This window comes from Aulonocara stuartgranti, assembly GCF_965226115.1.
Source record: "Aulonocara stuartgranti genome assembly, chromosome: 5".
Classification (NCBI taxonomy): domain Eukaryota; kingdom Metazoa; phylum Chordata; class Actinopteri; order Cichliformes; family Cichlidae; genus Aulonocara; species Aulonocara stuartgranti.
Window position 1 is genome coordinate 2,613,741 of NC_138943.1, and position 21,448 is coordinate 2,635,188.

General features: G+C 42.9%; 1 protein-coding gene across 11 annotated transcripts in view; it reads left to right on the plus strand.

Annotated features, from left to right (window-relative positions):
- Window positions 1–21,448, plus strand: part of LOC309706823 (dedicator of cytokinesis protein 3-like) — a 230,117-nt gene continuing 208,669 nt past the window's right edge. For all 11 annotated transcript variants that reach the window (XM_082533712.1, XM_082533719.1, XM_082533715.1 and 8 more), the window contains exon 1: window positions 1–1,009. In XM_082533712.1, coding sequence (XP_082389838.1) covers window positions 973–1,009 — 37 coding nt within the window. In that variant the 5' untranslated portion in view covers window positions 1–972. The remainder of the gene's footprint in view (window positions 1,010–21,448) is intronic.

The following is a 21,448-nucleotide window of genomic DNA, read 5'->3' on the forward strand; positions in this document are numbered from 1 at the left end:
TAGCGGCTGTACACGCGTGTCAGTGACAGCACGACCGAGGCTGTGTCACGGTGCTGTAAAGTGATGTCACGGCCGGTGTGTGCGCGCGTGCGCGATACTGCACATGCTCAGAGTAATTCTAAGTGAGTTTATATATTATATATATATTTGCGTCTTTTATTCCCACTCGTGGTCTGAGGGGTCAGCCGCCGTAGGCTCCTGTGCGCGTGCAGGCTGTGCAGACCAAACGAGCCCCCCCCCCCTCCTGACCACCTCAGCCGCGCTCCACCCTGATCCTCTTAAACTGACGGAGGCTTCCCCGCTGCTGCGCACGGCTCGCACGCAGACGGGACTGAGCTTTTTCTTCATCTGCTCACGACAAGTTCAGCAGCTGCGACGGAAGGAAGCGAGGTTCAGACGCATGGTTCAAAGACACAAGAGCACCAGAAGCTTCGCTCTGGAGGGATGCTCACTGAGTGAGGACAGGATTCCCGAGCCCGGACAGAACTTGACGGGAAACACGAGTGATCGTGGGATTTTCCTGAATGGGAAAGTCTCGCGCTCTAATGAAATCCTCATAAATCATAGTTCATCTGCTCCGGCCGCCCTTTTGCTTAACCAAATGCCACTCTAATGCCCACAGGTGGGGTTAAAAGCCCCCTGTTTGGCTTGAAATCGCCTTGACGCCCCTGTGGAGGATTTCCCTGGCGGTTCGTTCCCGAGGAGCGCAGCACAGCCGCTGAGATGGACCGACACACTGCGCCATGCGTCACCGCCAACCTGACAGGATACTAACCGTCATTTATTTAAGACAACTTTCACATTTTCAGAGTGGTTTAAGGTTGTTTTTTCCCCCGTAGCCATTTTCAGTAAACTTTTGCTCCGCGGTCCTCCTCGTCTTTCTCGTCGTCACTCGGATTTCCATGAAGCGACCCATCGGGTGATTATAGCTACTTTCTTTAGAGGATTTTGCTGTGGGTGCAGCAGGACATCATGTGGACGCCGACAGAGGATGAGAAAATTGGAGTGGGTGAGTAAATCAGTGATGTTTGTCTGATGATGTCCTGGTACACAGCTTTGTTTTTTACGCAGAGGATGGTGCCAAACGCATCACCTCCAGAAACCGCAGTTAATGTTTGCGCACTTTATTTTCGTATAAAAGCATTACAGACATTCAGCTGCTCCTGCGCCTTCGATGTCTAAATCAGGTTGTAAAGTGAAAATCTGTAATCTGTGAAATGAAAGGGGTCATCTCACTGGAATCTGTTCCAAAGAAGCGCCTGTGGGTATGAGGAACTGTGCAGAGACTACAGGTTCTTATCTGCACACCGTCTACAGTATTCCCTTTGAGATGTGTCTGCGGCACCTGAGGCGCTGGAGGCTGGAAATGGTGTTTTGTTTTATCTGTTCTGTCAAGTCCTGTCTCCGGTCTGCGCGCCTGGTCTGTGGTCCTTGTCGTCTGTTCTGGTGTGGTAGAACAGATCAGAGCCTTACAGCAGTCCTGTGTAAGTGTGACGGGTGCGGGATGAGAGAGGGGCTGTGTCGTCGCTTCTGGTGTGGGTTTATAGTGCGTGAATGTGGAAAGTGGGTGAAGTGAAACTGAAGCAAGGACAGGAACAGGATGCGGTGATAATGGGCAGTGCAGGTAACTGAGACTTGACAGCAGTGATTGATTACGCAGCGTGCTGTGGCAGCACGATGACGGTGAATGTTTTCAGATGAGAGCTGGTGCTTTGGGCCCGTTAGCCAAAGATCCACAGTCCAATTATTCTCACTCCCCATTTATCTCCCGTTTATCTGCTGCACGTATTTCAGGCAGCCACACCTAAAGGCCTGTTTGGAAAAACACTGCTGACCCAAAATCGACTTTCTTACCTCCACCAAAGAGATCATGTGATCCAAAAAGTTATAGAGTTGCATCAATGGTGTGGCTATCTGGGAAGTGACGAACGTCTGGAGTCAGCAAGGATCCAGGAACGACTCTAAACATTGTGAGATATGGTTAAATCATGTTGCCACAAGTACACATGACATTAAAGAGAAACGCTGAGTGACATCATCTTGATGTTCTCATGAAAATATCACAAACTCATCAACGTCCTGGAAGGATATTTTAGTGTGTGTGGAGTATTGTTCTTGGTCTTGTGCTCCTGCTGTGTTGGTGCTTTTTAAATGTTTGTTGCGAATGTTGCTGGATCTCTAAAGATTTTTTTTTTGTGTGCAGTCTTGTCACTAAAACTTCAGCCATGAACTCTTTACTGTCATTTTCAGGCCTGCTTATACAATAAAATGATTGGTTATGGAGGACGGTCTCTGCCTATTCCCAGGCCTACTCTGTCCTACATGTCACGTTGATCAAGGAACAAAATCTTAATTTAATTTTATAAGAATTTTATTGACACTCTAATCAACGTATATTTATGAATGCAGCATAAAATCTCCTTAATAATAATTACTGCTCCCGGCTGCAGAAGTACCAATTATAACCTTTATTTTACTTTCTAATGGCACTGGCAGCATGCCTGTATCTAATGTGGATTGCTCAAATCTGATTGGTGCATGAGCATTTCCGGTACCAGTACCGCAGGTTGCACTGCCTCTTGGAGCATCCTGCTTTATTTTACAGCTGTTCTTTACCTTCCCCTCAGCACTGCTATCTTTGTGGTACAGGTCATGTTCAAGGAGCTCTTCCTCTGATGGTTATACTAACTTTCAGTTTCTTGATTCTTTCATTGTGTCAATACCCTGAGAAGATTATTTTCATGCTTATTGTATACTTTAGTGAGATTTTGAGTATTTCATGACCCCCCCCCCCCCCTCGTTGTCTCTCTCTCAAACGATTAAACATTTCCTCACTAATTGGCCCCGAGACCACCCATGCAGGTGGAACACTGTGTACTCAGTGATCTTAACTTGGACAGTTCAAGAAAATTAGCATAGGTATTTCACATGAGGTGCCAGACTTCCTGTCCCCGATGGGCAGAGGTATCGACTGACAGCTGCCAGGATCTTTCCGAGCGACCAATCCGGTGAAATGCCACACAATGTCTGCAGCGTGAGGGAGCTAGGCCTCTGCTGACAGGAAGTCAATTTGGGCAGTCATGACTCTGCCAATCTGTTAATTGGAAAGAGACATTAGCTGAATTTAAATGAGAGGCTGTGGGTGTTTTTCCTGCTTCCTGATACCTTCAGTAGACTCCAGCTGAGGATGCGTGCTGCGGCTGTTTGATTTACTCTGCTAGAAGCCTCTTAGCATCGAAATCAGAATTGTGCCACATCTTACAAGCCTTCACATCGCCCGCTGGTAGACTCCATAAAAGGAAAACGGCACCATAATCTGACAGTGCAGGAGTGTGGAAAGCAATCGTGAATATCACCCTTCAAAGACTCCATCACACAGAACATTAGGTGTTCGCTTAAAGTGCCACACATTTCACTCTGCAGGGTGGTGACACTGCTGGAAAAAGAGATCCACACGATAATGACATCGTAAGAGGAGCACAGGTGCAGTCGTCACCGCCCACATGTTCACAGTAAATCTGACAGCTTAGTTATCTTTTAGGAGAATCGTAAGAAAAGACATTCGGGAAATGGACTCTAAAGTTCTGTAAAAGTCCATCACGAAAACAACTTTGTTATTAAAATGATAATTGTCATAAATTTTCTATAAAGTTATGGAAAAGTCACCTGATTTGGATGTTACCCTCACACTGATTGATCATTATCAGTTATCTATCAGACCCCCACGAGCAGAACATGGCAACTGTGGGGAGGAAGAACTCCCTTTTAACAGAAAGAGATCTCTAACACCTGTTGTCAGAGACCTCTAGTGGCCATGTGAAAAAATGCTTGAGACATTTCCTGATGTGGTAAAATAAGAAAATGGAGCTTTGGGTTGGGAAAAAGATGATACTTACCAAGTACTAACGCAAACTAAACAGTGTAAAAAACTACATTGAATATTTTAATGAAAGCTCAGTCCAGAAATCCAGAGTCAAGTGGACCAAGCCTCCACTGCCGTCCTCTCTCTCTTCAGCAGTGTGGAGTCACCATCACGAGTGAGGTGATGGCTGCCGTGTAGAGGAGGAAATAAGTATGGGACCGATAACATCTGATAACGGCCGTTTGGTGCGCTGACAATACGGAAACGTGGAAAAAATGATGTGTAACTGTGACTGACTGAGAGCTGAAAAAAGGAAAAGAAAGAGGAAATTCTTTATTTGCCACTGGATAGAGGGAAGAACGCAGAAATCCTAAAAACACCGTCCTTTGAAACTACAGAGTCGCGTATCCCTTCAATGTTTCCATGTAAGTATGCTTTGTGTGCCCTTTGTTAATCCAGCCATTTGTGTTTTTGCTGCATAATGCTTTGCATACCAAGGCAGGGAGAGTGGTAACTCATAGAGCCCTTCCAATGGAGTTGGGATGACTAGTGCCTGGTTGTAGAAAACAGCTATTCAGCTGCATGAATGCAGCTTTGTGGCACCCATAGAGGTTCCTGAATGCAGCTTCACCTCCCCCAGGGCTGCACAGCACAGCACTCAGTTCTCACACTCAGATAACACAGAACGCACACAGACAGACAGACAGGCAGAGAGGAAGACAGATGGACAAATGAACAGACGTTCCAGACAGCCTCCTGATGAAATGCACCTGCTGAAGATGAGAACTCTCTCTGTTAGCCACAGAAAAGTTTGCAAATCAGTCAGTCTGTGTTTAAAATTGCAAGAGCACTGAAGCTGTATGTGAAGGGTTTACATTCTGGGCCTTAGAAGTGATACTTATTCAGAAGTTTTTTCTAATGGCCAGCAGGGGGCGTTCCTCTGATTTCAAAGGTAATTCTGACGGTGTAGAAATCTACGAGGAAAAAGTTCCACAGTTCACCTGAGCTGTCCACACTTTGTTAGGGAGTTCATGAGCCCAGTCGCTAGTTTGAAGTCTTATTTAATATGAAGTTATGTTATGTTTGTAAATCGTGATTCCAATTAGAGCCAAAAAGACGGATAAAGGAAGGCACGATTTAGGGCGGAGCTATGTTTTTATTAAGTCACAATTCTATGAGCACTCTGTGTCCAGTCTCAAGACATCAAGACAGTGTGGGGCAAATACCCTGCTAACAGGAATGCACTGTTCAGTCTGAGACCTCGTGGTAGCTACGTCCATCTTTTATGTACAGTCTATAATTCCTAGCAAATTCAACTGTAAATCATCAGGTTTCCTGATATCCAAACATCCTCCTACATAAAACACACAGATGGTTCATTGTTGTTTAGACACACTGAAATCAGAAAGAACTGACACACACAACACACAGGTGGGCAGGTGACTTTAACACAGACATGTCGTACAGCATCACATTCGTCACACCTCCAGCAGGCGTGCAGCAGCGTACACGGCGCTAAAACGGTAACACTGTGAAGGTGACAGAGGTGTGAAGGAGCGCGGCACCTTGTTTGTCTCTCTTTGTCTTCACTCTGACTTATTTATTCTGGACCAGCTTTTCATTTTGCTGCCGTCGCCTGTGCTCATCTGTCACTGCTGTGAACCGGAGGGTGGGGGGCTGGAGAGGGCTTCTAGTGTCAGACTTTATAAACCAACTTTAATGAATTCTTATGTCATTTGTTTTCCTCGCCTTTGAGTCAGACTCGGCCTATTTGTCAAATGTCATAGCTTCATCGTAAAAAACTTATCTTGACAAGACTTTGAAGGATGATGCGTCACTGGGCTATATCCGGTGTGAATAAGCGGCTTGATGGCGGTCAGAACATTGGAGAACAAGCTTAAGGATGTGAGAAACTTTTATTATCGTCAGAGGACATTTTTTGTACTTCTGATAAGTTTTGGAGGAAATCACCTCTTTTTGTGGCTGTTGGAGGAACTTGGAGGATAAAAGTCATCACAATTATGCTTTCAGGATCTTTATTTTTTGGAACGTTGAGCCTATTTTCATTCTGGGTGGTCAATTAATGCCATTTCGTCAAAGCGCTGAGTGGCTCCTTGATGTACTAAGTGTCCTCTGGCAGTGAAGTTCTGTCATTAATGAAACAAGTCTGTCATTTTTCTTTACTGACTGCTTGTGTGGATACCGCCCACGTGGACTTTGTACAACTCTAAAACCTTACAGTGGTCAGTTCTGCTGCGGCTGGTGTGTCAAAGCCCTGAAACCAAAGTGAAGCTTTAGGCATAACAGGGCGAGGCCGACACCTTTTGGAAAAAGATGATGCTGCATCTGCACAGGCGAGTCACCAAGTCTGTTTCTTCTGAAAGAGCCTTTTAACTCTTATTTAAATACACTTTACACATTTCTGCCTTCAGAAAAATCCAACTCCCTAAAGATAAAATCTTCATGTTCTTTAGAAATATTTGATGCATTTTTCCATAAACTAAAAATGGTTTTTGTGATGTGAAAAATAAACTTTCCTACATTCACATTATAAATGAATCCTCGCCGTATTCACTTCAGCAAGTCATTAATTTACTGCCTGAAAAATCTGCTTCTGTGAATGTGATAAAGTACAGTTCCATAAAAGAAAACATTATATCTGCTTTTATGTCCTTTTATGAGACGATACTTTTAATGTGGTTTGTGCCCAACAATGATTTGTACATCTGAAGTTTGTCTTTGAGGAAATACGTTCACTCTCTCTTCTGTCATGACTCTGCCACTCATGAACCATTAGGCGAGAAGAACTCAAGTTGGACACGATGAATTATCACCACTGCCTGTGGAAACTGATAGCAAGTCCGTTCATCCATTCATCCATCCAGGTCCATCACTCCTTCAGTCCGTCTTTTAATCCCACGTCAAAGCAACGAGTTAACAAAGACACAGATTGTCCTTATTAATATGGTCCTTTCTTAAAGGGCTTGTGTACTGTATCATAAGGTAAAGACAGTCCTTTTCTGTGTCTCTTGCTCTGACTTTTGGAAAGTTTTAGTAAGTTTCTCAGATACGATTCAAGCACGATTGTTACTGTGCTGAAGGGACCTTAGGAACACACCCCTGTTCAGCTGCTCAACGTACCCAGTCCATCTAATTTCTCCACTGCTTATCCTGTTTGCGTCTCACAGGGTTAAAGCCTCTCAGAGCATTGGTCAAGAGGTTTATCTCAAAGAATAAGATTATTTCTGCAGACCCTGTTTTATAAATGCAAGCTTAATCTGTATTAGGAGGCCATTTTTCTGATTGCTTTGACCTGAAAACCAGCCTGTTGTCTGTTAGTGTTTTGGTGCCGGTGCTGATGTTTTGACAAAGCTGTGAACATCTCAAAGATACGCCCAAACTATTCCTCACTGATGTGGACGAGGTGATGAATGACATCAGTGCAACAGTAGGATGGGTTGCTCAGTTCGTCACATTTATGCTCTTGTAAGGGAACCCTTGGTGACACATTCTGACACACTGTGTTTGTCCTGTTTTTCATAATTTTCCATTGTGAAGATGTGCATTTGAAGTCAAACGTGGCTAAAGTCAAAAAGATACAAAATCCCAAATGGGACACAGGTGAGAAACCCGCAGCTTCCATCAGAATTTGACAGAAAAACAATATTTCACACCCTAGAATGAGAACACGTGGAGAAACACCAACGCCTGCTACATGATCATCGAACTGTGCTGCTCGTGAGCTTTGGAAGCGTCAAACAGTTGCACACTTATCAGCATTCACATGTTTGTGACCCAGATTTATAGCTTTGGTCATATGGCTTCTATAACATAAGTCTCAGAGGACAGAAGCATCAAACTGGTAGGAAGTCTCACGTGGTTTGCAGGATACTGAAACATAAGCAGGTCAGGCTTCTCCGGGGCTAACTGCTGACAGTTTTAAGAGCCTATAGATGATCTCAAAGGCTTTCTATGGAATACCAAGCTGCTGGTGCACATGAGACGTTCGCCAAACATCAGTAGGTCTCATGGCTTTCAATGTGCGTAGCTTGTTTACCTACAGCGCACTGATAACTGGTCACTATGCACGTGTACTTGATTAATAAAAGTACCTGCTCTCACCTGTTCACGTCATCTGGTGATGGGGCGGGACTTTGTGTAGATCACAGTGTTTACACTGAATAAAGCAGTTTGTGTTGTTTGTTCCTGATCTGTTCTCTGCATGAAAATGTTGCGCTGGGAAAAGATTATGCAGCACAGTGATATAAATACACACAATAAATAAATGTATTCTATTGCAATCAGTTCAGCTTAATTAGTTAATGGCATCCCGTAGCAAACCCCAGCAGCACTTTGCAACTGCATAAAAGATAAGTAACTAATTACACCAAATGAATACCGACTAACTTCATGGGTTAGAAAGAGGCAGAGAAAGAGAACACAGGCAGAGGGGAGTCAGAGCGGAGATACGGTGAGGTAATCAGACTGAGAGGGAGACGCTGAGCTGGTAATGTTGTGTTGTTTCCAGCTGACAACTAGTCGGCTAAACAGAAGGTGAAGTCATCACCGCAGTCCCCGACTGGCACACACCCAGCGCTCAGCAAGGTGCTTATTACTGTGTGTGTGTGTAACAAGTAACACTCAAAGAACTAATACTTATAAAACAAAGGTCATTTGATTACAAAGTTCTTTGCAGTTCTTAAAAATGATTGCCAGCATCTAAAGTGCACATTACATCAGCCTTGTGTTCTGGTTTTGCATTGATTGTAACTGCGTCTTTAGTGGGTAACATTTTCATAAAAGGTGCAGCACAGACGCATTTATTCAGTCCTGTCATTCTGCATATAAGCAGGTCATTAATTTGCTTTTATGTTTTTAATTTTAATCAGAACGACTACAACTGTAATCAAGAGCAGATTCTTTTTTTCTTCCAAGGCCCATTAATGAAAACAGACACGACACCGGAGCAGCGTGAAGAGAACGCGTTGTTTTGGAGGTCGGTTGCTGGCTAAACCAACTAAGATTTATCAGATGGATAGGGTGTCATGGGATGTCAGCTGGCCTGAGATCAGCTGATCGTGGATGATCTAAACTAACAGAAATCAACAAAATACAAAAAGGAAGAAAGCCTTTGAGATCAATTTACTGGTTTTACAGGCTTTGATCTAACATGAGTGTTCAGGTTAAGCATGCCTAAACTGGTTAAATCAGTTACATTTGTTCACACGTACATTAAGAACAAAACACTGGTGTGTGTTTCATCAGGTAAAATGCTATCAGAGGACAAGTTTCCCTGGGAGGGGTGAAGTGAGCATGGCTGGATTCAATTGGCTGCTGCAGGGAGAGGCAGATGGCTTGATCTGCTAAGACACACTTCTCTGTGTAGGTGAAAATTGTGCTGGTCCAACCTTTTGTGAACTCTGGTGGGTGCTGTCCTTAGGCCTAAACATGACCAGTGCCAGTGTTAACACACAATACCGAGCGCTGCTCTGAGGTGGACTCAGTGCTGTTTCTGTTCTCAGCCTTCACACGCGATGTGAGGAGGCTGAAAGATTAAAGTATGATGAGGCTTGAGAGCAGCTGGCTGCTGTCCGTGGTGCTGGAACACACCCAGTCGAGCAGGGATGGGGGGTGGAGGAGATCCTCGCCTCCACCACGTACTTTCTCCCTCCTCTGGAGAAACAGAAAGTTAAGTCACGATAAAGAGGTTGCAGCGTTTTCGCACGTAGGCGGGGAAGTTCATCACACGCAGCAGTAAGCTCGTGTGTACGATATGAGTCGTGCCCAAAATAAAAACCAAGGCGGCCCTTACAAACTTGAAAATGCATTTTGGTTTATACTGAACAGCAGTTGAAGAGAAGAAGCCAAAAGCAAAGAGCTCAGAGAGGGATTACTCAGAGCCCAGCAGCGTGTTTAACGTTTCCTGCGTCCCGGAGTCATTTTGAAATGATTTCTTCAAAATAAGGATATTTTACATCGCAGTGTGTGTTCGTGGATGCTTTGGGGATATGCTGATTTCTACTTATGTCCTCTGTGTATTTTATGTATTTGAACAAGTATGTATTTTTGTGTATTTCAGTGCAAGCGCACCTCTTTCCTTTTACAGTTTTACTTCCTGCTTAAAAGCCCAAACTCTCACACACACAGTGTTTAGTTCAGTCTGAGCCAAGATGGCGGATCTTCCAACGTAGTCCAGCAGAGGCGGTCTCTTCTGTCCTCATCCATGTCCATATGAACAAAACAAATGTTTTCCACTTTTAAAGGGTAAAAAGTGCATTTAGAGGCTGCAGGGTTGGAGGTGGTAATCCTTTACTATTTATCATTAAAACTTGCTTAGTCAATAAAACTACTGTGTTAGGACTAGAAGACAATCCAGTGGTTTCTATTCTTGACAAAATACACCCATCAGACCCAAACAGAAATCCATAAGTTTCAGAGACAAACTTATAAAGAATTAGCATCAAAAACATGAATTCATAGACTGAGCTGAGGGCCTGTCGTCCGGCCTGAGTTTGATGGAAGCTTCCAGCCCTGCAGGCCAGCAGGTATCACTCGTATGAAAGAAATCTGAAATTAAAATATAAACAAACAAATGAAAAAGAGGTGGACACACACCACACATTTTCATATTAAGGTTAACTTAAGAATTTGTGTTACACTTACTGACCTAAATTATCACGATTATGTTGTGTACAATAAAAAAGCATCCCTAGCTTTTCATGTGCTTCTGCTTTTCAGTCCAATAGATGTGTTAATGAAGCTCCCATTAAACATCCTCTGTATTCTAATGCCATCAGTGCGTGTTGATTCAGACTGAGCGTGTTGTGCCCACAGAAACACCCTGTGGATTTTTTTTAAACTCTCCTCTCAAATTCTCTTTAGACTTGAGACTTTAATCTCGGTGTCTGTCACCGTCATGCTGCCTCTCTGTATCTTTCCCCGTATCTCAGTCTGCTGCTTCCATCTGCAACCCCTCCTGTCTTTATTTGCTTTTATGTGAAAATTCACAATCTCCACATCTCTGTCTATCCCTTACACCCCCATACACACACGTCTATCTTCACTGGCCTCCACTCAAATCACAGTTGGAGCTGGAAACACGGGTGCACCGACTGCACCACAAAGTAAAATTAGAAGAAGGATTCTCAGTGTTGGTGGAGCGACTGTTACTGGAACACGTTAGCACACAATTTGTGACACACTTCTTGCCATCCTGAGATAACTGGAGCTGAGGAACGGCTTTGAAAGTTACCGGATAACGATCTCCCCCATCTCACCCCGCCCTTGTCTGCTCTGTACTCTTCTCCCCACTCTGCCTCACCCCCCGTGGTTCTGGCTCTTGGGGAAGTGAGTTAGGTTGATGTCAAAGCACAGGCTTGTCGTCTAGTTTATATGCACAAAGAGGACAGCTCATCTTTTGAACTGGGATGGTAATTAAAAAAAAAAGAAAAGAAAAGTTTAAAAGAGAATAAAATCATAAAGTTTTAATTTGTGGTCCATGTGTCAGAAAACTCTGGATGTGGGCTGCATCTCCAGCTGGCAGTCAGGCAGTGTGTGTGTGTGTGTGTGTGTGTGTGTGTGTGTGTGTGTTTCAGGGGTTTTAAACACAGCAGCATTCTAGAGGAGAGTTCCGTTGTTGTTATGGTTACGTTCAGTTTCCGCGGACACCCTGGCAAGGCTGGTTTCTTATCGCCATAACAACGGTCCAACTTCCCAGCCTCCATCCAGAGAGGCGGACCACGAGCGGCTCCGATCACTGACAACACAAACATGTTGCTTCAGTAAAACCAGTTTCTCCGACACAGAAGCTCTGACAGTCACACACACTAACTTTTATCTAAAGTGCAAAGTTACGCAGCTACATCAGTGGGTCGTAGTTTTATCAGACTCTTTTGTCACTGATTGCTGGGTATGTTTACACGGTCACAAGCATCCCGGTGCACGTGTTGGCACATGTAAATATCATCTCCTGATTTAGAGAAAAGTTGCAGATGTTCATCTTTTCCAAAGCTGTAATGTTGCTGGTCAGAGAAAGGCCATAGACTTTATATACCAGATTTAGCTCCTGGGTCTTACAAACAGCATATGCTTGAAATCTGCACTTTATAAAACCAGCAGGATGTGAGTCCTCTGGCTGTAAAAAGAAGTTTATGTTTTATTAAAAGTTTGAGAAAATGTCCCTTGGCTTCCTTGATTCTTGCACTTTTCTGATGATTTTTATGAACTCAGTTCTTAGTTTAAATTCTTTTTTAAAAGGACTTATGTTCATTTTGGTCCCTATTAGAGTCAAAAAGTAGAATAAAGCCTGAGACATGGTTTTAAAAAACGAAGTGATCAGCTCGAGTCTACAAAAACAGGGCCTGCCAAACCAGCAGGTGATGTTATGCATCCCAAGCTCGGGGAGTCTTGGGCTGCTGTTCTTCATCATATCAGTTTCTATAACTTTCCTATCCTTTGACAGCCAAATTAAGCAGATCTCTAGACCTTGATTGTTCCATCTGCTATTCCCGTTTCCATTGGTGGAGTTCTGATTCCCACTCCGGAGCCAGTTCCATGCATTTCCATCATGACACCAGGTAACTAGACCGTGTCAAACTTTACAGATTTACTGTCATGAGCCGAATGCAGTTTATACATACGTACAGCCTCACTTACACAGTATTTCATAGTCGAGTCCTGCAGTGTAGCATATCTCCTCCTTTACAATCACTGTCATCTTAGTAGTTTAGGTAAAAAAGTGCAGCCTGCCCACGGTATCCACCTAAGGACCCAGGGTGATGAAGCTTTTCAGACGGTGGTTCCAGATGTGTGGACCTGAACTCACAAATCTGCTGAATTTTAGCGGTTCTGCTGGCACCAGGTCTGCGTGATGTTCTGTGTATCTGCTGTGCATTTGGTAATGCTTTGAATTTTTTGTATTTCTTTTGCTCTTAATTTTATTTTGGTTTGGTTTGAATGTCATCATTGTGTGTGGGATTCCTTGCAACAACACATTGGCCAGCATGAGGAAAAGATTACAGCTTGGGTTAAAATGATTACTTTGCTAATATCAGGATATTTGATAAGTTTAAAGCACTTATGATGCTTAAAAACACTGCTGTTTGGAAATGGTCACATGATCTGTGGTTTACTGTGCTGACCCATCCATTTGACTCTAATAACATGACCTCAGTTACTACGCTGTCTGGAGTCGCCTCCTGAGACTTTAAAAGGATGATTCTGTCATTCTTCTTGAGAATCACTGTCATCCATTTTGGGTGAAACATCCTTCAGGCTGGGCACATTCTTGTGATGCTGTTATTCTCTGTGCAGTCACATCTATCTCCTGTTCATCACTGAGGAGCTCCACTCAAGCAGTTTGTAAATGATTTGAGCGAGGGCTCCTGAGAGAGACAGAGAGGACTCTGTTTCTCTGTAGTTTCCATAGCTGGAATTTAAACTAGCAAACCTTCAGTGGATTTCCTCTGGCTCCTGGCTTTGGCTTCTTCTGCATGTCTCCCAAAAACCTGAAATTACAGAAGTTCTGTTTAACTATCTGTTCTCAATTTACCAACCAAATGAGTTATTCTGGTTTTCAAGGCTGTTTCATGGAATTTGTTTAAATGAAATTTTGTAAATAAGGGTCTTGAAGGTCCCATCCAGAAGCAGATGGCTGGACTTTCAGTGACACTTCAGAAAATCCTCAGATTTCTCTTGAGCTTCACAACTTATTGGTTTATTTTCAACCTTTCACTGTTTTTAGATTGATATCCATTAATGGAGGACATTTTTAGAACCACTGTTTTAATAAAAGTTGCAAACAGCACGATGGAAACACTTCACTACACATAATTGTGTAGTGAAGTGTTATTGGCAAATTGTACATAAAATCAAAATAAACGTAATAATTCTTCAGAAAAATGTTCCACATAATTGTTTTTAGATTTTTATTACAGGTGTTGTAGGTTGATGTCTGACCTGAACATGTATTGCATCCTCATAGTTTGACTTTTAGAAGTTTCTTTCTTTCTTACTCTTTTCAGCCCTCCACACTTTCCCTTTCCCTTGATGTGAATAGAAAGAGGTTGTCAGCCATTCTGGACACAGTTTCTGGAAGTGCAACACCGGCCTGTCTGTCTCTGGATTTATTGATTAGTGCTTTTAAAAAAGGTCAATAGTTCTGCAGTCCTGCAGCTGGTCCAAAGTAAGTTCAACAGAGTTACACTTTTCACAATGTCAACAAATTCCTCCTCCTCTTCAAGTTTATTGATTACAGCTTAAGACTGGGCTGCTTGCAGAGTAGTTTTTATTTGACCTGTTGAGGCCAAGTCGATGAGTAATGAAAGAAAAATACAGCAGAACACGAAGTAAATGAGGGAATTTATTTTTAATCACACATCAGGGAGCAAGTGGGAAAAGCAGGCTTTTGTGTTGTTGTTTGGGTTTTCTAAAGCTTTTTAAACACGTATAAATAGTAGGAGTGCAACGATACTCGTATCGATATTGAACCGTTCGATACAGTGCTTTCGGTTCGGTACGCATATGTATCGAACAATACAACATTTTTAATTTATTTTATCAACTTTCCTTCTGACGATGCTGTCTGTGTTGAGCGCTCAGTGGATCTGTGCTCGACAGTGCAGCCTAGGCGGAGTAGTCGAACACAGATTTACTGAGCGCAGTGCAAGCTAGCGAGACAGAAGCTAAGCTCCTTGCAACATGGCAAATTGGACCTCCCCCACCCTCATTCAGATCTGGCGTTTGGAACTATTTTGGTCTTCATGTGATGTATGACCCTGAAGGTAAGCGCGTCATGGACTAAAGTAAAACAGGATGTCGGATGTGCCACGCAATGCTCAATTACATGGGTGGGAGCTAGTGCGTTAACGCAGGTAGCTCGTTAACGGAGATTTGCCGTGTTGTGGCGTTAACGTCATTTCAGATTAACGCTGACAGCACTAGTGGGAACACAACGAATATGACTGCACATTTACTCCAACATCATCCTAGTGCAAAGACAAGTGGAAGCAGAAAAAAAACAAGCAAGCATGCTACAAACTTTACCCGAGTCATTTAGACAGCCGTTAGCACAGGATTCTCCTTATGGGGACCTGATATGTTTAATATGCTGCTGAGAATATAGCCCAGAAGAAGCGTATAGTATAGCTTTTATTTTGGAAAGAGACATTTCTCTGTAATAAACTCTCTTTTCCAAAGATGAGTGATTTCTCAATCAGATTTATTTATTATTTTATTACTTTGTTGTTTCAGCAACATTCAATTTAAAAACTGTACTTTTGAGTTAAAATATATATTTATAATTTTAATAAATGACAAATTAAAAAGGCATGAACATTTTTTTGTATCGAAAAAATATCGAACCGTGAATTTTGTGTATCGTTGCACCCCTAATATATATATATCTTGTAGTTTTGATTGGATGATGGCTGCTTGTGTTGAACCTTCTTATTGTGTTTAACTTGTGGTCTGTGAGCTCCATGGATGAAACGAGAGAATCGAAATCAGAAGCTTCACTGAGCACAAAGTACATTTTTACAGCAAGTGAAAACATCACCACACAAAAAGCCTAAAAAGAAAGACAACAATTCAAAGTCAAAAAAGACAAATATAACTTTTATGAGTTTGCTTTTGATTTTATGAAAACTCCCTTTTGGACCCGGCTCCTACTGTACCACCCTGCATCCTCCGGCTTTCTGTGCAGTGATTCAGGCTCGACAGTGTCTCCACATACAAAGCCGGGGCTACTTTTTAATGAGGCCAGACCCCAAGGTGAGAAAAACAATTACTTATTCAGGCACCGAGGTGAAGAAAGTTTAACACCCCTCATTTATTCCATGTCCGTATTTACTCCTGAGTTGCTGAGGGAAGATTTCCTGTGTGTTTTGGTGATTTTCTGAGTGTGCTCTGCTCTGAGCGTCATTCCCCCTCTGCATGGAGAGGACACAAATGTTTGTGACACCACAGGCAGACGCCATGACCTAATTATCGGTTTCCTTTCAGTTTTCCAACATATTTTTTAGCTCTTCCAAAACGTCAGAGGTCTTACATCATTTCTTGCTCTCAGTCTCTGCAAACCTCTTATTTCTTCTAAACCTGTATTTTCCCCCCACCCCCTCCCTTCTATCCATCCATCTCCCACTTTGTCTAATGAATATTTCACATAGAAATGCTATTTTTAGATGTCATCGTTCCCGCGCTCCGTCCATCAGGCTCAGTTTTCTGATCTGCACAGTTTATTCAGCCGTTATCAGATTGGGGTTGAGTTTCATGTCACTTTCAATTAGCATCGATTCTTAGAACAAAGATGTTTTTTTTTCATTTCATTCATAAAGGATGGAAGGTTCACCCTAATTAATTTTAGTGTAGAGCGGCTTTTATTAGTGTTAAGAGGAAAAGTGCTTCTCCCAATTTTGACTGGATGTCCTTCATTTGGCTGCAGCTCTCACTGTAAGTAGGGTGACAGGTGGTCACACCTGAGAGAAAATTTGGTTTTTTTGTGTTGCTTTTATGGAAAAGCTGATCATAATTGGAGCCTTTAAATTGGAAGAATGAAATCACAGGTATGGCCTAATTTCATGTGTCAGTTAAGTTCCTAAAATTTTGTGCAGCTTGTCTTTTAATCGTCTCATATCTTAAAGTTATGAGACAGGCGTGATGTCATTGAGAGAAGATATCGTCGATGTGGTTACCTCAAGCACGTCGCTGGGTGGAATGCCCAACAGATCCACACTTGTTTTATATTCAGACCAATCAGAAGAAAGTTGGCTTAAAGTGGGAGGAGCTAAGGGAGTGGATGAACTGAAGGGCTGCAGAGGCCAGGATAAGATGCATTTTAACAAATATGGCAACGAATCAAGCAGCGGTACTTTACTAGAGTTCAAGAATAAAGACATGGAGTTGAAAATAGAATAGAGTGAGTGAAGGCTCATAAATCATGCAAATACTGTAACTGGTTTTACATCCTAGTGTAGCTCGTGAGATTCCAGTACGCACAAGAAATAAAACATCCCCTTTATTATATTTAAAGAAAAATAAGATTGTTGTTGGATCTTGATGCAGTTTTACATTCTCGATTTTACAACAACTGTATCTTCCTCTATGCTTGCTTACTTTGTTCTCCCTGTGATATTAAAGATCTTTACTGTACGGCACATGTGTCAAAGTCAAGGCCCGCGGGCCACATCCGGCCCGGCGTACATTTATATCCGGCCCGCGAGATCATTTTATACAGATGTACTATTATTGTTATGCATGGCCAGCGCCAGTGGGTGACTGAATATATGTTTACAGACATGCTGGTAAAGCCGTGCGTCTTATTAGTGGAGCTAATGTGGCTGTAATGAAGGAATTTAATATAAGACGGCACTACGAGACACAAAGTGAAGCTGTTGTGAAAGCAAGTTTTATTGTAGCAGAGGAGCCAAATGAGCCCGGTACCACTCTGAAGAGCTGCAGGATGAAGCTGTGCGACGTCTTGTGTCCAGACAAAACTTCATTGCATACTCTCTTGCTGTGGATGAAAGTACAGACATGATGGACATTGCACAGCTGACCATCTTCGTCTGTGGAGAGGAAATATTGGACATTAAATCGATGCACGGGACAACGACAGGAAAAGACATTTTTTAAAACGTATGTCAAAGTGTAACCGACATGAAACTGTCCTGGGACAAACTTGTTGGACTTACAACAGATGGAGCGCTGGAGTTGTGCGGTGAAAAAAGCGGACTAGTCCGCAGGATGCGAGTAAAGATGCAGGAGAACTGTACCGGTGAGTGAACAGCACATCACTGCATCACACACCAGGAAACGCTGTGTGGTGAAGTCCTAAAAATGGAGTGATCACTGTAAGGCAGACCGTACATTTTATCTGAGCTAAAAGTTTAAATCACCGTCAGTTTCAGTCTTTTATGTGGGAAATAGATTCAGAGTTTGTCGACATTCCTTCATGCAGAGCTCCGCTGGCTGAGTTGGGGAAAAGTTCTCAACAGAGTTTTTGAGCTCAGCAAGGAAACCTGTCAGTTCATGGACATGTATGATGCGGTGAAGGCGTTTCAAGTGAAGCTGTCACAAATGCACCAGTGCAGCCTGCCTCACTTCCCCTGCTGCCGAGTAATGCTGAACCAAGTCAGCTGAGCTGCACCTGTGCAGATTCAGATGGAGCTGCAGTGTAATGATGCACTCAGGGAAAGTACGACAGTGAATGGCCCGCACGGTTTATTAGCTCCACTCCTGCAGCAATGCACAGCTCCGTCTACATGCGGCTCCAACCTTGTGTTTGCTGTCATTTATTTTTTCTGGGGTTTTTGGCAGCATGTTCATATTTCTAACTTGCATAATTTTGACAGGATATATTTTTATCAGGAGCAAAATATTTAAAGTTAAAGTTTATTTTTTTAAGTTTATTTAATCTGGAATAATATTCCTGTCTGTTTTTATTCATATTTATGTTTAAAAAACATGTTTTAGTGTGTTCAATAAATATTTATCTTGTTTGGTCCTCGACCTAAAGTGTGCCTTGGGTTTTGGCCCCCTGTGCGATTGCGTTTGACACCCCTGCTGTACGGTATAAAGCACTTCTAGATGACAGTTGTTGTGAAGTGTTGCTATAAAATATTCACATCGCTGAGAAAAAAGGCAAAATAAAATGAATGGCTGACATGATGTTTTTGTATGAAGCGTTTCCTCCTCTGAAAGCTGTGAGCAGGAAATCTGAAAACCTCCCAGGCTTGGAGCTCTTTTCACTTTAACCCATTAAAGCTCATCCCCTCCCACCCCACTGCCTGCTCACTCAGTCACATGATTTGGATGCATGCTTGGCCATTCTTTGCTGTGTGAATTCGGGGTGAATGTGTTTGTGTTAGTGCGCAGACTGAGCATGCACGTAGCACGAGTGAGTGAGTGAGCATTTGTAGTGTTTGCCTCTGTGTTTGTTCAGCAGTAACAAAGACAGAATTGGACCTCAGAGACATCGCTGATGAAATCAAAAGAAACAGCAGCATATTTCAGCACATTTCTTATTGCACAGAACTGAAGACAAATATTGGCTTTGATTTGAGAAGGAAGCAGCACTGCAGTGGTTTCTTCACATCCTTCACAAACCTCTTTCTTCTTTCTAAAACTAACTCTTGTGATGTTTTTAAGGGTAATTATCCAGTATCACTGTCAAATACAAATGTTTGTATTATAAAATATGGTCTGGGTCCTTTTGTCACAACGTTACATTTTCTGTTGAATGAATTTCTCATCCATTGTGCATTTTTCAGCATCATAGAAGTCTGCAGGTCAAATGCTGGAGCGTGAAACAGAGATTGGCGTGACGTCAGCATGTTGGTCATTTCACCTACATTCCAGCCTCACATATGACCGGGAATTCTGGACAGCGTCCGAGTGAGGTTGAGGATACAGTGAGCTTGCGCCATAGGAAGACTGGGAGCTGATAAGTAATGTGTGAGGAGCACATCTGGAAAGATGTCTGTGCTCCTCTGCCGACTGCAGAGGCTGGGCATCTCATTTGGGCTGAGAACACTGGCATGGGTAAAAGGACGTCTGGGGAGCCCAACCCTCAGATAAGGGGAATAAAACGGCTGGATTCTAGTAATAAGCTTTGTTCTGTGCATATTGTGGAGAAATGGATTATTGTGAGAGTTCTGCTGCTCTGTGTTTGGTGCTCATTCGCAGGTTATTGGCTGTGCACATGTAGTCACACAGTGGTAGCAAAAAATGTGATTAGAAGCAAGTTGGCAAAGCAAAAGCAGGATCAAAACCAACTCATCAGATCATATCAAGGACAGGTTGGATCTTTTCCCTTTGAGAGAAGCTCAGTGGGTTTGGGTAAACTGTCCAAACCTGATTTGAATCTCCACCTTTTTTCCGATTTGGGAGTTTATTACAAAAAGAGTTCTGAAAGTGGGAATACGAGTCCAAATTTTCTGTCCTGCTAAACAATTGTCTTTACATCTGCTGCCCTTAGTCTAATTAATGTAAATATACCCCCACACTGCAGTCTCCATGCATGTGTAAACAGCCACAGCTGGAGGTTTGTGTTTGCCTTAATGTGCTTTTCTATGTGTGCCCTGCAGGCCACCACGCAGGCAGCATCCCATTGAATTACTATAATGGGCTGGTAATGGGCCTCACTGAGTGGTTGGGGGTGAGGAAAGGACTGGGAACAAGTCAGAGGTCAGGGTGCTGCTCTGGAGCCCACAGCTTTCACAGTGTGTGGGTTTAATGGGTTTATGTTAGATCGAGCCTGCTGGTGGACGGGCCGCTTAGAAACAAGATATTTTTATTAAACACATGGATGCAGCGAAAGTGACTTTTTGACCCAACAGCCAAAATAACCGTCACCCATCATCAACAGGCAAATAAGTCAAATTTCCTTTTGTGTGACATAAATTTGTCAAAGTACATTAAATTTGGATAATTATTACTTTGAATACAACCTTAAAAATGAGGAAATAAAACAGCGATCAGTGTTTAATCAGCTCAAACCGAAATACACCTCCACAAATGTTGGTATCAGAAATCAGCTGAACGTCTTTCAAACTAACTGCATGTGAAGATCAAACACTGAAGCAAATGTTAAAGGTTCTGTAAACCTGAGAAATGATTCATCATTTTTTCTTCCCCGTTTGATCTTCATAGTATTAAAACGACTTGTTTACAGTAAGCAGTAACCCTGCTTGTTGATAAATGATGAGGTGGGAGTGACCGATACCAGCTGACAGCCAGGCATCACAATAGACTGCATTATAGTCAGATGTTCACTTGGTTACACGTTTCTTAACTCGATTTCCCTCAGTGATGGGGTGAGGCACTACTTTAGGAGTGGTTCACAAAAAGGTCGTGGTTTGGATTAAAATATGACTCTTCTGGCCTGTATGCATAATCGTGCCGAGCGCCGTGTCCAAAAAGTAAAACACAGATGGGCAAACAGCAGCTGCTGGCTCTGTTTTATTGACTCGCAGTAATCTAACATCACCTCTCTGCTAATTGGCACTGAGATTATACATGCTGAACCAAGATGTGAGTGCATCTCCACGAGTAAAACTGGCATCCCAGAAATCAAAGCAGAATTATTTTCCCCCTCGTTCTGAACACGAGGCTAATGTGACGCTAATGCAGAGGGTCAGCAAACATGATTGATGGCGCCTCACTCGTCCCTCCAAAGTTGATGCACGTCTCACTCCTGAGTTGCAACAGATGGAGTTATCAGTGCAGAGCGTGTTGAGGAGAGCGTGAACGAGTGCGTAGGAGAGCAGCCTGCAAGACGGGGTCAGAATTAACATTAATTATCATAAATTATAGACCTCCATTTAAATGTTTTAACACTGTGTTCTTCAGCCTTTGCATAATTGCTTATTTCACTCTCACTCCATCTTAATTCTCCAGTCTGACCCACACTCCGTCACTTTCTCTCCTGCTTTCTGACCCCATCACATTTTCCAACTCCCCCGTGTCCTCCTGCCCAATCCCCCCCCCCCAGCCCCTCCCTCTGATTCTAGCTGATGGACATTTACGTTGACCTGATTAGGCCGAGCACATCTGGCAGTGGTGTGTGTGTTTGTTTGTGTGGGGCTTACT